The sequence below is a fragment of the Vanessa cardui genome, chromosome 14, assembly GCF_905220365.1.
Source record: "Vanessa cardui chromosome 14, ilVanCard2.1, whole genome shotgun sequence".
NCBI lineage: Eukaryota > Metazoa > Arthropoda > Insecta > Lepidoptera > Nymphalidae > Vanessa > Vanessa cardui.
Window position 1 is genome coordinate 4,698,162 of NC_061136.1, and position 19,738 is coordinate 4,717,899.

Genomic DNA, 19,738 nt, shown 5'->3' on the forward strand with positions numbered 1-19,738 from the left:
ACGCAATAACGATTTGACTGACCGTCTAGAGATCGTAGCTTTGAGATCTAAGTAACAAATCTGCATACTACACCATCGAGGTCAAGTTAAAAATACTTAATGTTTTGTATCATATGGCAAATCTTAAGGCAGACTACACAGCACTTATTATGGCCTATATACGGTCCGATATATAGGCCATAATAAGTGTATGTTATGTATGTGTATGTATATAATCCGATGAAACAGCAAAACCGATACGAGTGCATAGAGTTCAGGTGCAGAACCAACGACTTTATATAAATTTCAAGGCACGGGACTGCAAATTTACTCTTCCAGACTCCCAACTACCATAGAGAATGGTTTGACAGCAAAAACCAATAACTACCTATTTAGCAGACTGACTGATCTGACAGGTAACTAAGGTAGGAACTGCCTTTTGGCAGTCAAAATATTATGAGACTTAAATACTCATAAAAATACGAAAAGATTAATTACCGTTTTTTATTTATATTATAACGGCATAGCTACGTATTTAAAAATAAGTAGGTTTATATCACGTATGCAATCTATTTGAGTATTATTTTTATAGTTACAGTACCTCCTTCGTGTTTCTCATCAGCCTAAAGATTGAGAAGCAAAGACTGCTTTCCGTTATTATGTTCGTCTTTTATACGAATCGACATTTAATACAAGAAACATTTATGACTTAACTCTGAAGCTTACGTCAAATTTGTTTTTAAGATTACAATTATGTATTTTCAAGTTTAAATCGTGTACAGTTACTTTATACAAATATTATCTACGTTATTTAAGTATGATTGATGTGTGTGTGAATAAAATTATTATTTTCATAATTAGTTTCTTACTTAAATTTTATGTATGTTGTATTTTTTTTTCAGTTAAAGTATCACAAATACATCTCAAATAAGATTTTTTCTAGAGTTTTCTTTGAACACATCAACGATCGTTCAATTATTGTATCCTGCAATATTTGTGCATAAAAAATACTCTTATTACATATCACACAATATACGATAAAACAATTTTACTTCCCGCCGTTTGTAAGCTTCGGGATATTAAACTAATCAACCGTTAATAATGCGGTTTTCATTAATGAAAAAAAATGAATCAAAAGAACGGTCAAGGGTGTATTACGTATATTATAGGAAAGAAAAGTCGAAATTCTCAACTTCCCAAGATGGAAAAACGATAATTATTCTTTAATCTAAGTTGTCTATCAAACATTATTGTACTCGATCGAAGCAAGTAAGTTTATAACAAATCATAATATCCGATGTCTTACCTCTAAAATCTAGTTGCACAACGTCCAAATCAGCAATAACCATGGGCGGTTTGGACGCTGTCTTCTCGTAATCGTTAAACCATTCGCATCTCAGCCTTTTCGCTTCATCCCACACTTCAAGTAGGTCCTTATCATATTGCACTACCACCGTGTTCTCATAGAACTGCCCGTGGAGATCTGGAAAAGAAGAGTTACACAGTAAATAAAGGAAAACCGCACACACAATATATGTCTCTAATTTATCTAATACATATATCCTTTTTTATGGTATAGGTTGGCGGACGAACATACGGGCCACCTGATGGTAAGTGGTCACCATTACCCGTAGACAATGACGCTGTAAGAAATATTAATTATTCCTTAAATCGTCAATGCGCCACTAACCTTGGGAACTAAGATATTATGTCCGTTGCGCCTGTAGTTACACTGGCTCACTCACCCTTCAAACCTGAACATAACAATACTGAGTACTGTTGTTTAATGGTAGAATAACTGATGAGTGAGTGTTACCTACCCAGACGGGCTTTCATAAAGCCCGACCACCAAGTAACATATCCTTCAAAATATGGTGCTTATTAACGACTGGTTCACTTAAAATATAAACACACTACAAATTTACGATTATTTGTGTAAAAATTACGATTTTTTGTATTTATATAGGGTCACTCTCATTCTTCAATAGATCTTAAAAAACATGGTTTACAATTAACCGAAATATCGAGAAATATGAACTGACCATATGACAAATTAAATTACTATATTTATCACAATTTTGTTTTTAAATTAGGAATTGACAATCACGCCTACGCTTGTAATTTAAGTAATATAATCCATTGAACAAAAAATTAATATCATAATCGGATAAGCTTTCAGGGAATATTCGTTAAGACGTAATTAATAATCTTGGTAGCTAAAATTACCGGTACTTCGATATTTTTTTTAATCCGAAATATTTATATCACCTAAGTGATTTATTTAGATAGAAATATAAAAATGAATTACATGAAAAATGACAGCGTATTTCCCCACTAAATAATACACAGAATTTTTCTCAAATTTAAATGCTTGCACATTTTTCTATTTTAAGACACAATATTAATATTTTACATTTCGCCATAAAATATTATCTGTCAATATGAATGATATTAAACGGTAAAATTTATATTACGCGATAAAAGCTTTTTAAACACTATCAAGGCTTATTAAAACATATTAATAGCCCATAAAATATTAAATTAATCCTATACATCTACGTGGGACATAAAACGTATGTACTTCCACGGATCATATTAAATGTTCTTATGATGAAACAATATTTAAACTTTATCACCACTTACAGTGAAGGGTTTCAAAGAAGGTTTAATTTTTAAATCCTTATTATTGCTAGCGCTATACGCGGATGAACTCACGCAAAAAGTGGAAGTCGTCCAAAGAACGCGGATCGAGCCAGAAGGCATACCACTACTGGATCCGCGCAAGCCATTCTGATCCTTAAGCCCCGCAAACTACAACACATTTACACTTACAATTCATTAGGCGCTCAAAGTCGATACTTCACGCATAACCATCACAACTAAACTCTATACCCGAGGCCATAAAATTGAATTTACATTGTCGTCAATCGTTCAGATTCGCGAAATGTACTTAGAGTCGTAAATAGTTAGATATATCGGGAAGGAAATACGCTTGAAGTTAGTGGATTCAGGATAGGCGTCTCCATGCCGGGCTGTTACGGGAATATGGGCCCTGAGTGCTGTGCTATGCGGTGTGGCGGGTGGCGTTTCTTAGAAACAATGCTCACACCGCGTTCGAAGAAGGAGCGGGTCGCATGTCGTCCGTTACTCCACACTAACCATAGAGGACGCAACTAGGAATCGGAACGAGAAAAACGCTACTTTACTTTGTTAAAATGAGACCGACGTACCGTGGAACTTGATCAGGTGATTTATTGCAAAATGGTTACGAATGGACGATAATAACTGTCACTGTTAACAATTAAATAATTTAATTAATGCCTACATACAATTAAGTGAATATATTGCATCATTTATAATTAAATTCGAGGGAAACCTTTACGCTCGTCTTTTAATTTGTAACCTTGCGATGAAAGTATTAGAATTTATTTAACGCTGGGGAAAAGTAATAAAAAACATTAATAAAAATTTCGTTACTTGTTTTGTAACGTTAAAAATATTCACTAACAAAGATAATATGTTAACGAATTTTATAAGAGAAGTAACGTTATTCATAACATTAATTTATTTTCAAGATTTTATTAAATATTTTCCAATCACCCATTTTTTTGCATAAATAATCAATTTATTATAATAATTTTTTTCATACATAAATGGTATGTTATCTTGTCCCAAATGACAATTAAATATCGCGTACTCTATGACCATATATCACATAGGTATTTGCATAAATCATTAAATTGAATTTTTATTATCAACTGCGTTACATGTGAGATTATCAACACAATTAAATTGTAAATAAAAATGAATATAAACTAGGAAACATTCATTTAACTATCATATTAGACAATCGCAAGACATATAACTATAATGCACATGGAAATATGCTGATCCTCTTCTTATATTAGTCGATAAGTAAGTAGTAGATACATTGTAAGTGTGCTGTTAAATCTTTCTCAGCGAAAACTTCGTTGGCGGTATTCATGGCTATTATAACGACGTTAACGTCTATTAATTATTATCAATATAACTATTAAATGATACAAGTTGATATTGATATATTTTTTATTAGTTTTTCGGTTCCGTTCAATTTAAAAAAACGCATATTGATCGAAGAACGAACAATATGTCATCGTTTAAATTGACTTTAAAAAATATGTATACAAATGTGTTCGATAAACAAAATAAAAAAAAAAAGTTTAAAAAAATAATTTTGGTTGTAATTGTTTTAATTAATTTATCTCATTTTTTATTTTTTTTAATCTGTTATATTAAAAAAAAACAATGATTTGAATTTATAAATGTTCGAAGTTTAAATGAATAATATATGATCGGGGTATTTGTTACGGGCGTGTTAGAGTTCAACTCAACGAGTCATCCGTCGTAAGCGAGTTGCTAAAGGAAGAGTCTGACATATTGCCGGTATATTTATTATCAAGTGGCTTGTTACTCTGAAGCTTATATTAACTAGCTAACCGCCCTGACTTTACTATTAGTTAAGATTTTAGTATGGGATAGTGTTTCACGAACACAGACAAATATGTTAAGAATATTTTAGCTGAATTTAAAATGATGTAAAAATTACATTTTTTTTTTCTTTTCAAAAAATGTTGAATGACAGTGGAAGTATGGTCTAAGTACTAACGGATTATTCGATCGAAATTGTATTATACAGTTTTAAAAACATGGTTATTATTTTAAAAAGGTCCTCATGACGTTTAAAATGGAACTTACTACTAGTAATACTACTATTACTGGAACTCTTATAACGATGACGATGATTTTATAAAATCAGGGTGTAAATAATATCTTTTTTTTGTTAAATGTTCGATTACGATGTTTTCAAAATTGGGAATTAATTTTATTAATAGTAAATTTTAAAGTAATTGAGCATCTTAATTGTATTTGAACTGAATGAATACATAACGAAATAAATTAAATACATTTGTAAGATATATATGTATATGTATTTCCCAAAAGATAAATAGAAATAGGCTCAAGTCGATCGATTTTATTAATTTGTTCATTAATACGATGATTGTTGCTTATCAAAAGATTATTAAGTCAACTTATTTATAGACTAATTAAATTAAAATCATTGATTCAAAAATGTATTACGTTTGAGACAATTCGGTTACATATTATTCTTTTGTATAATTATATACAAATAACAATAAATATGATTGAAATTAATATTATCCGATTGTTACCATGTGTTTAGTTTCAAATGAACACAATAAAACATACGTTGAACCCTACAACGGAAACGGCGTTAGGGAATGCGGTCTTGCTTGCGACTTCTATACGTTTGTCTCGTAAATTATACAGACGGCTTGTATTCTTGTTACACACTACATAAAGTAACAGCCTGTAAGTCCTACTGTTAGGGAAAAGTGCACTTCTCTTTCGAATTAGTTCTGGAAGTGTGACGACATTAAATTTGAAAATAGCTTAACAATATTTTCCGTCAACAACAAGCGATAATTATGAAAACAAAATCAATACAAGAAAATTTTAAAACAAAGATACATCATACATCTATAGGTACATGGATATAAAAGCAAAATGCCACTCATTGTTTTATCAAGATATCTCAAAAACTATAACACCTATAAACTTTAATTTTATCAGGTAGGTTCCTTAAAGGGTTTAGACACCCGCTTTATTTTTTTATTTTTTTTTATTTTATGGTATAGATTGGCAGACGAGTATATGGGCCACGTGATGGTAAGTGGTCACCATAACCCATAGACAATGACGCTGTAAGAAATATTAACTATTCCTTACATCGTCAATGTGCCACCAACCTTGGGAACTAAGATGTTATGTCCCTTGTGCCTGTAGTTACACTGGCTCACTCACCCTTCAAACCGGAACACAACAATACTAAGTACTGTTATTTGGCGGTAGAATAACTGATGAGTGGGTGGTACCTACCCAGACGGGCTTGCACAAAGCCCTACCACCAAGAATATTAGAGCTTAGAACGATCCCATTTTTCGAAACACCACCCTTAAGGGAATAAAACGGGGTCTGGAAGTTTGTGTTTTATAAACGCACTGATAAAGCGGGAATTACATATTTATTAAATGTGTTGTCCTTTTCATTTAAATGTCAAATAACTGAAGATGGAAGGAGATCTTCGTTTACATATTCGTCCGCGATGAATAGTTTATTAGTAAAGTCGTTAAGTAAAGTGTAATATCATTAGGTTATATCTCATAACAATGTTTGTGGAGATGAGATTTGCTTTGAAAATATTCGTATCATATTTACACATTTCCACAAGTACCACAATTACAAATGTTAAACAATATATATCCAAACAAATTTGACAACAATGCTATTACCATAACGACTATATTTCCTTGAGACTTTTTATGATTTATTTACAGCAATCTGATGTAGTTATGATTACTGGTTGGTGCGGTAATTTGTCACTACGCCGGTGGAAAAAAATATTTGTTAATTTGAATTTACACGTCGTAATACATCATAGTCAAAACAAATTGAGATATCTATGTGTGCGTGGGTAATGTTCTTTTTTTGAATTAAGAATAATGAAGTGTGAAATATTTTCTCACTGCTCTTTGTAACACATTTTAATCATCGAAGAGCAATCTCTTCGGTGATTAAACGAGATGACGTGACGTTGATAGGCAAAGGTTGATGATGTGACGTTGATAAGCAAAGGTTGAATAGAAATTTACGAATGTGGGGGTGCTAGATGTTTCTTTGATTTGGCTATTTTACCTTTGTAGTGCTTTGGTAGTGCTTTGTATAAGTTTGAAGTCCTTCAGACATTCTACCGCCCAAACAGCAATATTTGTGTTTCGGATTGAAGAATGCGCCTGTATAACTGCAGATACAAGGGATCATCTTACATACAAACACACACATCGCAGCTATAAGGTTTGATAAGGAATGGTTAATATAATTTTTTATTAAGCTATCCGGTCCAATGGTCCACCTAACTATTACATGAAAAAACTATACGGTTAGTTCGCTAAAACAATATATATATATATATATAAAGTAGAGTTTTTAGACATTTTCTTAAAAATCTGAGTCCTGATACACAAGGTATGGTTCATGTCCTAATGTCCATGAATTATACTGTAAAGTATAGTAAAAACATGACGTACTGCTTTTTTTTTGTTTTTACATTTTTAAAATATTTCTTTCATATCTGTTTTGTTGTTAAAAATGCCAAAACAAATAACCCTTACTTTTGGTAATGAAGAAATGATAGTTTAAAATAACATATAATTTTGAGCGTAAACTTGTTGGTATTAATAATAATAGCATAACGTTAACCCTTTTAGTACCAAACCCAGTGGTCTGGTACTTGTAGGTACCAGCGGTTCAAGTTAGAATAAGAAAATTATAATAATATGACGGCTAAACCAAACAGCCAACAAATCATTAGTTCTCAAAGAATTAAAATAAATATCCTATTTACATAAAAAATATCAATACTATTAAAAAAACGTCGGAAGCATGACAGAAGAAAAACTTAGCGTATATTAATGTCAAGACTTAATATTGTCATAAAAAATAACTGTTAGTGAATTAAATAAACAGTCACATTAATTTTCGTACACAAAATTATGCGTCAAATTAGTTTGTAAATGTCTGGCTTGTTTACCTTTTCGGTATTCGTCGTAAAGAGCGTTCTATCGTGTTCATACATGAAAGATTGTTATTCAGCGCAAACTAGCAATATTTTCCTTTATCGCTGTGTTCGATATGAATTTTAATTCGATGTATATCATACATCACAACGTACATATAACATATTATATGTTTGAATGTCTAATTCTAATTTGCACTATAAATGTCAACAATTACGAAATTAATAGAAAATAACAAAATTTGTTATTGCTATTAATATAAATCATCGATTTTAAATATCGAATGTTATAAAATATTACCTTTAAAAATTGCATATAAAACCTTATTTAATAATAACGCACAAAAAACAATAATAAGATATTATTCATTGCGCGATTCAAAAATTAGCTCCATACAAGCGTGGAACACCCGCTGAGCGATGACAAATTAGTCCATTTATATGAAATACCTCATAATAAACGGGCAAATTGATGTTAGTCAGTGGTATTTACTTATATACATTATTGTATAGTATTATACAAATAAAATTTGTTAAATATCTTAATTCCAAAATTCGAAATTTAAAATAAAATGACGTCCTTAATTATTTTTTGGGTACAATTAGTACTTTTTCACAGTAACAGCCTGTAAATTTCTCACTACTGGGATAAGGTCTCTTTTTGAGGAGAAGGTTTTTGGAGCATATTCCAGCACTATACTCAAATGCGGTATAGTGCATACACCTACACATAATTTCGTTGAAATTAATCACGTGCAGTTTTTCTCATGATATTTTCCTTCCTCATCGAACGCAGGATGTATTATAAACACAAATTAGGCAAATAAAAATTCACTTATTTCATTCAAATTGTCGGTTACGATGCCCGCGTTCTAACCACTAGGCCATCTCATTTATTTTTTATGAATGAAAAATCCCTTTAACTTTAAATGATGTCTATAGTAAGCGAACTGATACTGACACCAAAGAAACATGCTTCTCGATTTATTTTGCTATTCAATGAGCGTAAAATTGCAGTCGTTTGAGTATTTACTATCCATTAATAGATCATCAAAGTTTGTTTGCTAACAGTATTTAGACATTATCGCATTGTTTATCCACACCCACACAAACATCAAACATACAACTAACACACGCACACACACATTTACACACACACATACACACACACACATAATTTGTTTAAGTTCTCATATGTATAATTTAGCTTTAAGAAGTAAATAATGGAAGAGTGGTTCGTTGTGGCACAGGATTTTGCTTATCACAAACATACAAATCGCTGCCAAATATTTATATTACCATCAAGTACCTATTAGATAAATGTTATATGGTTTCAGCCAGTTAAGAATAAAGCTATTATATATAGTAGCCCTGTACAATTATATATTTGATGTCGTGGGACCTGACAGATACGTTATTTTGTGCTAGGCAAATCTATTATGCCGGGAGCATCAGAATTTAGATGCGAAACTTAATCCTCTGCTATTATAAAGTCAAATATATTGCCAATTCTAATGCGTTCCAACTTCGATAGAACTGTGGGTGAATCGATTACGATTAGTTAGTAGAATTTGACCTGAGACACAAAAAAATTACAAAACTTCCTTCTTACAGTTAATAGAAAAAAAAACTATTTGGTGAACTATAAGGTGAAAAGATTATTGTAGCAAACATTTTTTCAAATATATATTAGTTATATTGCTTACGGTATAAAGATATCATAAATCAAATGAATAAATCGTGTCATATCTCAGCAGTATTTAATTTGGCACTTTATGGAAAACCTTTTTGGTAGCATTAAAGTTGTTAATTTTTTATACAGCTAAGATTACCGGACATGTAACATCGTAAAGATATTGCCGTATAGTAAGAAATATTAACCATTCTTTACATCGCTAATGCACTACCAACCTTGGAATATGTTCCAAACCTTCTCCTTAATGGGAGAAGAGGCCTTAGTCCAACAGTGGGAAATTTACAGGTTGTTGTTGTTGTTATTGATAGAATATCTCTTGATAGGATAACCTTCCCAGACAAGCCTCTATCTCATCTACCACTTAGTAAAGACAACTACACACATACATACATATACAAAGGACTCGCTTATTCAAAGATATAATAGTACAGAGTATAACTTACCAGGTTTTGTACCACATTTAGCGTATGCGATCCGGAATGAAAAGTAAGTTTGTCCAGTAGATGGAGGCACGTACACGCACCGAGGATCGCCGTGTTGACCTGTAAGGAAGAGTCCATTTTACATTTGTACTACTTCACAAAGACAAAACAAAGTGCTGTCAAACATGTCATTAAACCTGAATCCTAAACCTGAATACAGAATTTTTCATGATATTTTCTTACATCATAATATAGGAGATTTATAAACATCAATGCAAGCCTTAATAGCGCTATGGCTTAAAACCTAATGTCAAAAGTCATAGGATCAAACCTGACCTCTTAGACTATTGTCGTTCCTACTCTTAACACAAGTTTAACCTTAAATGGAGGGATCAAATCGGAATATTAGTAGCTGTAAGTAGGACATTGATAATATTTTTTAAAAACTAAACACATTTTGAACCCAAAATATTTACATCAAATTGTATCCGCTGTTTCAACGCGGTTCACTTGTAAAGACGCTAAGAATAAATGACTGTTTAAAATTAGAGCCCTAACACACTAACATAGTAAGTATAAATATATGTAGATACGATAAAATAGGAAAACTACACCAAAGTGACTATTCGGTCCATTTGTCTTGCAGGTGTGGCAGCTTTACAAATGATTACGCGCGAAGTCGCTTTCGTTTCGCTTGATCGCGTATGTGTGTACAATCCTTTAACGCATAGTTTTGCTAGAAACCTATATACAACTGTAAAAATATAGTTTTTATTGAATGTATCCCTAGTAATTGAATAATCTGTATCTACTTGAAACGATAGCTTAATAAGAGCTAGTAAAAAAATACGTATTAACAAGAAACATTAACATCGAAAAATCAAAAATATTGTGTTCAAATTTGACATTTCATCTACAAAATGATAATTAATATTTCGAGGCTAATATGAAAAGGAACTAACTAAAGAATTTACTTGATAGTTCCGTACATATAACCAAATACCAAACCAAACTACCCTTCGCTTGGAATGTCTCTATCATTCTATGGATTCTATTTCAAGACTTAAATGTAGTCTATACATATAACAAAATTGGAGTGACTGTTTGTCATATTAAAATAGCCCTTTTTTACTGCAATTTTTGCCTGTCTGTCTGTCTGTTTGTTCCGGCTAATCTCTGAAACGGCTGGACCGATTTTGACGGGCCTTTCAATGGCAAATAACTGATACAATAAGGAGTAACTTAAGCTACATTTTTTTGTTACATCAAAAGTGGCACGGTCACGATAGGTCGCGAGCACAGCTAGTTTTATTAATAAAATAAGAAAAATATAATTCGATTTTTTACTTTGAAAGTTTTTAAAGGTAAATTATTATATTATTTTTACATTACGATCTCAATGAAATGAAAACGTATCAAATCTAACTTAGATTAATAAATAAAAATAATCCGATTTATCGGTCCATATACAAATGAAAGTAAGTGATAGTTTGGACCGACATCCATGATGAACGATGCTTAGGAATTAATATTAATTTATAATCTTTGTATATTATATTATGATTTCATTTTATATTCAACGATTAGAAAAAAAGTAAAGCATTTTCCTATGATAACGACGAGGTTTGAGACTGAGAAGAGTTAAATAAACAGTAATTAAGGTAATTTTCCGGAATTTAAAACCTCCGTTTGAAGAGAATATTTACGGCTCATATAATGTAGCCTAATTTTAAATAAGGAAAACGTATTCTTACAAAATCGAATAATAAGAAACCGTAAAACTTTCAATTAATTAGAAATCACATACAGTTGGATTTACCGGTCCCTTATGATTTTTAATTTCTTATTAACGCCCCACATAGCTCGTTATATTCGCTCATTAATTACAACGTAATTACACTGCAATAAAACTGACCACACAAGATATATTTCGTCGGAGGACAAAGTTTTACAAAACCTCCTTGGTCGCATGTAAAATAAACATAATTTAAGAATAACACTTAATATAAAGAGTACTAAAAACACCTCGATAAGATTTATCGATTTAGAAAAAAGGATTCGTTATTTAACGCTGAATTTGCGTGTTAAAATCCATAAAAAACACTCATCAGATTAGTCTGTTCGAAATTCAAATTTTATTATTATTTAAAAAGTCTGAATAAAAAAAAAACTTTCACATGCACAAAAAGTTCCGTTAAATAGGCAATAAAATTATATACAATCTATTTGGATCTAAACTCAAACAAACAGTATGAACAGTTAGTGTGACCAAAACGTGGCCCATTTCAAGAGTCAACTAGGGCAGTATATTAATGATTCAGTTTTCCGTCATAATTGTGAGCGAAACTGCAATTAGAGGCAACAATTAGAGGCGCTCTGATTACGTGTGTGACGGCTCAGATGTGATTGTGTAGCGTATTGAATTTCTTTACGTACATTTTAAATTATAGGTGAGTTCTTAACACATATAATGCATACTATAATTTACATTAATATACAGTTGAAGTACTTCACAAATTGGAGAAAAAGCTTGCCAAATTATTGGTCGTTTAGCACGTATATAGTTTCTACAAGTTTAGTATTTTTGTTCTTTTCACAATAATTTGTTTAAAATATTGTAATAACTTTTAAAAATTTAAAGAAATATATTAAGATGTGGGTGAAGGCTCACCTTTTGAAGAAACAATGCCTTCGAAGGGATGCGAGAAGGTCAGGTGTACGTCCATATGATCCTTCCCACACATGACTTCCAACGACTGTATGACTGGCATTCCTTCCGGTCGCTCCATTGGCCACAGCTCGCCCGCTTTCACCCTCGTCTGGAAACGAGATTTTTAATCAAAAAAGGTTCAAACTAATCTTAAGCATTTTAATTAAAATATAATATACACATTATGAATATTAGACACAATGTTTAGAATGCGTTCGAATTAAAAAAAAAAGAAAAGATTTTTTTTAATTAATTATATCGACTTTGTATAATTGTATAGAATTTTTAAAATATACTACCAATATATTATCTCACATAAAGACACACGCACAAATAAAATTTTTAATACTTTCATAATTTCAATATTTCTTCATAGAATTTGATAACTAAGACATCAAGAAATCTTGTCGATTTTAACATAATAAAGTAAAGTAACAGCCTATAAATTTCTCACTGCTGGGCTAAGGCCTCCTCTCCCATTAAGGTGAGGGTTTGGTACATGTTCCACCACGCTGTTTTAATGCGGGCTGGTGGAATGCACATGGCAGAATATCGATGAAATTAGACAAATTCAGGTTCCCTCACGATGTTTTCCTTCACCACCGAGCACGAGATGAATCATAAACACAAATTAAGCACATATATATATATATATAGTGGTGCTTGCCTGGGTTTGAACCCGAAATCATCGGTTAAGATGCTCGCGTTCTAGCCACTGGGCCATCTCAGCTCTTTAACATAATAACTTTTATATTGCTAGAGTTGATATTAATTATAACAGTCTGTAGAGTCACTCTATTGTGAACGTATAGTTTTTATTCCTGAAAGCTTTGATATATAGACTATTAGAATAATTACTATTAATTTATGATTGGTAGATAGTATAATATTACAAAAATTGAAGATTTAAAGTGTTTAGTGCAAACAAATTTAAAATAATTTAAAAGATTTAAAAAAGGAATCGTTGGCATTTTAAAACATTATCGCAGTCATCATCACATAACATTACAGCACTATTTATTTAAGTCTAATTAAGCAAAAATGTTAACATAAGGTTGTAGATTAATTTAAACGGGCCTTCTCTTATCAGTGGATCTTTGTCTGAACGAAAGCGATTTGATAAATCGCAAGCGCACGTTCCAGGAAAAACGCGGGCGCATTTCGTTCCCACGAGCCTTCGATGCATAAGCCAGCGAGATGGATATAGAAAATTTGACGTAATAAAAAGAGACAGATATAATGCAATCCTTGTCCAGTCGGTCTTTTTATTTCAGAAAAGTATCTAAACATTTATCATACTTTCCTTAAATACGATTTATGTATTATTTGTATTATATCAAAAAAAATATTTAATATAGGTATGCTGATACTAGTTGTCGCCTGCGGATTCGCTTGAGTTTTAGGGGATCGTTATTATGTGTTAGGCAAAAAAAAGTAGCCAATATCCTTTGTTGGAGTGTATAACCGTGTATAAATACATATGCATTGAGTAAAAAAGGGCTATTTTAATATTACAAACAGACACAACAATTTTATTGTATGTAGAGCTTATTACTTCGTATCGTGATTTATTCAATAAATTACAGTAAACATTTTCCAAAAAAAATCTTGCATATAATATATTACAAAAGCTTGAATACAAAATAAATCATTGTGAACAATAACATAGCGCTATCGTTTATTGATTGAGTAAGGAATTACGATTACACGGTCGATATTACTTTACTTCAGTGGCAGCGAAAGTGGTAACGATATTACTCTAAGACACGAAATTGTACGAGTATGTATGACTAAAATGTCCATCAACGAAGGAAAGATCTTATATTATGTCCTCATGCCCACACAAGGTTTCTAAATTTTGTTGATTTATTATGCTTTTGTTTCATTACCTAATTAATCGAATGATATGTGTTTTATTTGTAACACACACACACACACACACACACACACACACACACACACACACACACACACACACACACACACACAATATAGTGTTTGTATGTTATTGGAATAGAAAAAGTATCCTTGGTAATTAAAAAAATCAAAACAACTGAATATATTTAAAAAAATAAACGAACATATGGCAGTTTAAAGTATTACCTTTTTTGATTAATCAGCACTAAAAAAAAACTATTGTATTATTTCTTTCATTTTTGAAATTAGAAAAGCATTAACAAGCAATTCTCTATTAATTATAAGTTCAGAAACTTTCTTTTTAAATAAGTATGTACTCGAACATATTACATTAAAAAAATAATACTTTCCTTAAAAACGAACATTTCAATTAATCGATATTTTTTTCAAACTTTCTAAATCATAAGAACTCACACATACATCCATAAATGATATTAGCAAACAAAAAAAGTGCGATTCCTAATTTGAATTCGAATCCAATTTAACGATCATGAATATTCGCGATCGAAATAATCGGTATGAAAGTTTATCGATTCAGATAGAAATCGCTCGATAATGTTCAGCGGTTAAGTTGTTAGCACGCAAGCGCGGTAGTGTTTGGAGAAACAATATTACAGTACTACAGAGCTAATAGGATAACGAGCTAATAAAGAATGTTGTTGTAACAATAAATACTAACAGCAATTGTTTTGCTATTATTTCTCGGGTTTTATAAGCCCCTATGGTGTATTCATACTGTTACAAGGATTTTAAAACATTATTTAATAATTTAAAGTTATTGTTACTTTTAACAACTCTTAAGGGCAAAATGGCCCAGTGGTTTGCGGTTTCAAATCCAGGCTAACACCACTGAATTTTCATGTGCGTTTATAATTAGTGTCCGACGGTGAAGAAAAACATCGTCACAAAACCTGCATGTGTCTAATTTCACGAAATTCATGTGTATCGAACAACCTGCAATGGAGCTTGGTGGAATATGATCCAAACCATTCCCTCAAAGGGCGTAACTTTAACCCATCAGTGGGAAACATCCAGGCTTTTAAACTTGTAATGTTGTTACTCTTAATACGTTTAGTAGACATTATTAGACATAGAAAACCTTGAATTAGTATAGAGATTAGTATAGAAAAAAAACGTTTTTTTTTTTTGTTTAATCGAATTTAATTATTAATATGATCAGTAGGGCACAAAAAATATACTATAAATGTGTATAGTTTTTACACAAAAACTAAAACATAATCATTAAATCAAATAAAAATATACCTAAATTTAAACTACAAATAAAATAATTTGGAACGAATTTCTAAACGCTACGTGGCTGTCTTGATCGCATAAAATTGCAGGCTCACTTGTTCATCTAGACTAACATTTGATGCATTCGTTTCGATTCGACTCTTAGAAACGCGTGTGATTTACAAACACAAATATGTATTTTATAAAACAGCCTGGTTTATAGCATAAACGTACTTTTAATAACCTATCATTGATATGCGCAACCAAGCAATTTTATACGGTAATTAAAAATGTGCATGATTAAGTATAGAGCCTTGCATTCAAGACTATTATTAAGGTTATATATTTGGTTTTATGATTGGAATATGCCCTAATTGTTGTATTTATTGACACAGAACTTATTTACTAAAAATACGTTCCATTTAAAGCAGTGCGTTTATAGGTACGTTCTAATTTTAAATTTATATATATTTTAAACCGACATAGGTAACATTTAAGTTTCATATAAATTTGTGTTATACTAAAATCTTACATTGCAAAATATGTTATATCAAATATGTCATTATTCTATTTTCAGTTATTAAATAAATATTATTACAAAAAACACAAAATAAAGCTCTTAAAATTTTAAGGTTGATTTGAACCCGTAATCACCGTTGACATTCTCGTGCCTCAACCACTGGGTAATCTCGGCATAAAAAGAAACTTTACTCAAACAAAAATTAGAGTAATTATAGTAATAAATTATTAAGTAAAGTTAAACAGTAAAACTAATGTTATAACACAGTTATTTAGTTTAGCAGCACTAACGAATCATTTCGTGCGCAGCGCGTGCCAGTGACTATTACCGTAATGACGCACTCCTCACTTCACTGTATAGAAAATATACAGTAATCAGCAACTGTTTCTATTATAAGCGGTTATTACCCGAGATCGCGAAACCGGGAGATGTGCGGCTTATTATATGATTTCTACCAGTTTCACATGTCACCTGGATTCTGTGGACGATTTCAGCGTTTCTTATTGGTTGCTTAATGTTTCAATTTAATAAATCGTAGGTTATATATACTAGGCCAAGTTATATCATTGTAATTATAGCTTGATGGAGAGCCGAATGTATGGGATAATTTCTTGAGTAATTCATGGTGTTTTGTAAAACAAAGCGTTGTGCGCGTGAACCAATCGTCGTGGACAGTATTCCAACCGTAACAGGAAAAAACCATATAAATAACATTTGACAGCAAAGTGAGTAGTGAAGATATAATTGATTGAGAGCATCATCTCTATCATCATCTGAATTTTGGAAGTAAAATTAAAGTGGAAATAATTAGTTAAGTGTATTATATATAAGTAAAGTTCTATTGATCATAAACTCTTAGTAACGCACAATATGGTCGAGTTGTAGCGCAAATCGCATAAAACATATAAATATATCTTCTTTCCTACTTTCATTGGAATAGGCTTAGGATGTGTACATAAGTTAGGGAATAATAAATAAAAACGTATTAGATTTAATAATATATAATCGTTATCAGACATGATGATATATTTCTTTCGATATTCTTTTAAATATGCCTTTTTTCGCTGTGATGTGTTCTACGTCACTCACGTCGCCAGTACGTGCGTTAAATAATAAATAAATCTTAATTAAACTTTTTGACGCTTCGACATACACATATATGTATTATAATAATAAACTTATAAATACAAATAAAATTAGAAATGACATTTGTGTGTGCGTATCGTGTATTGCAGTAGCAATTTTATTTTATTTTATTGTAACTATTTGAGCCGAGATGGTCCATTGATTACGCATCTTAAGTGATGATTGCGGGTTCAAAGTCATGCAAGCGCACCACTGAATTTTCATGTGCTTAATTTATGTTTATAATATTACTCGTGTTAGATGGTTTCGTTAGGAAACCTGCATATGCCTAATCATAATAAAGTTCTGCCACGTTATCCATTAAACTACCTTGGAGTAGCGAAATGGAAGATCCGAACCTCCTCCAAGTAGAGAAGGCCTTAAGCCCAGCAATAATACATTTACAGAGTGTGTTTTATTTGATTTTTACTTCTATATTAATTATGTATGTTGCGTATGTGTTATGAAGGAGATGTTATTTTCTATTGATTATATATATATATATATATCGGTATACATCTGGCTTTCGTAAGGAACACTTATAACACGTACCAGATTTTCTCAATATTTTCCTTTTATATATTTTGTATGACTTTCTATTTTCCCTTTAATTGTATCAAACTAATCTTATATCATTGAGATGATAAACATTGGCAGTGCGAGTTAACTATTCCTTACCCAACCAAGGCGCCGTCAACCATGAGACCAAAAATGTAGGTCATAAAATTGAAGCCGAGCCTGCATTTATTCAAGCCCACTGGCTATTCAAGCCAAAACAATACAAAATACTGTGGTTTGGTGGTCGAATTATGAAGGACTGGGTACTTTCAACGGTATGTTTAGGTTGACTGGCAAATGTGTCACCAGATGAGTAGATAAGTAGTCACCACCGCCTATAGAATTTACCATTGTTAGATATATTAACCATTCCTGATATAACCAATCCGCCACCAATCCTGGGAACTAAGATATTATGTCCCTTGTACGTGCGTATAAATAAGTATTCTAAATATCCATATCATTTAATTTTAGTCAAACTAAAACTAAGTGGTACCTCAAAATTATCCCTACAATGCTTCATGCTATACTTGACTATTTACATTTAAAATTTGTACACGATTTTATTAATATAAATATGGACTGATAAAGGAAACATAATTGCTGTGATTTTAGTAAAATATAGATAGGTAACCTCTATTCACTTCCTAAAATCCATACGATTAAATTTTATTTATCTGTAAAATTATGTAAGATATATAATATCGATCGGCTGTGAAATCAGCATTTGATTACCGAGACAGTTGTTATACAGAAAGTAGACGAAGTGACAAAAAATTGTATGCATACAATAAAAAATGTATAATTATGCGAATGCAAAACATCAATTAATAATCATTTTCCCACACACATGAACGTGTAGATCGGGGATTAAACAAATCTCAGTATTTGTGAGATAACGAAATACTTGCATTACATTACTTACATAGCAAAAATTGGACCGAACTTGCTTTATTCTGTGATAGGACTTTTTGGTAATTTATCAAATGTTCTAGTAATGTAGTTGTATATAGGTTGGTATTGTTGTTTTCCGCTTTATATGAAAACCAAGTGAGTGAAAACTTAAACGGTATAAGAAATGGTTAACATTTATGTCAGTGTCATAATTTATGGGTGACCTCTTGACGATGCAAAAGTGTTTTTCAAAGCCGACCCTGAATAAAGGAGATATATTTTAGGCACTAAAATTTTATTATTTATTTTTCCGTAAATAATCTCACTTACTATATTGTAACTATTTTTTAGAAAACCTATCGGAAAAAATTGCTACCAACCCACATCAGAGTAGCCAAACGAATTATTATTACAATTATCAAATATTGGATATTTACCATGTTTTTTTTTATTTTTATTCGGTGGTGCTCTATATTTCGATATTATTTACGAATATCTTGTACACGAGACAAGTGAATTATGCCCCAAATAAAAGAAGAAGCCTTAACCCTGCACTGAAACGTTTACAAGCTGGTATTTTACTATTTTTACATTTATAGTATATTAATATTTCACATCTAATCAAAACACGTAATATATTTATGATACCATCTACATCATTGCGAATTACCAGTACAAGTATAAAAGTACACTTCATGTCATGAAATCGACCTTATGTATCTATTAATAAATGTTTACAGGAATGCATATTTCATTTCGCTGGATAATACTTGACAGGGAGTTTATTACTTATGCAAATGCATCTTGATTTCCATATCTGCATTCTTAGTATAATGGGTTATAGGTTATTCTGAGAGGAAATAATGATTCAATGTAGAATTCTTATCATGTGCGCTTAAATCTTATTATATCGGTATGATTCGCTAAAGAATGTTTCTAAGACTTATACAGTTCCAGCGACCCGGCTGGCTTCTCACGGGTGGCCATAAGTAGATAGGCATAAAACGATTAAGATAGTTATTCAATAGTATTGAAGCCTTATCATCTCATA

The 19,738-nt window shown here is 31.3% G+C and overlaps 1 protein-coding gene across 1 annotated transcript in view; it reads right to left on the bottom strand.

The window, feature by feature from the left end:
- The window catches only part of LOC124535294, an 88,728-nt gene that overhangs the window by 18,114 nt on the left and 50,876 nt on the right, over positions 1-19,738 (bottom strand). The window contains exons 4-6 of the mRNA XM_047111470.1: positions 12,402-12,549; positions 9,752-9,850; positions 1,286-1,462 (exon numbers count right to left, since the gene is read on the bottom strand). Of these exons, the coding sequence (XP_046967426.1) occupies positions 1,286-1,462; positions 9,752-9,850; positions 12,402-12,549 (424 nt within the window). The remainder of the gene's footprint in view (positions 1-1,285; positions 1,463-9,751; positions 9,851-12,401; positions 12,550-19,738) is intronic.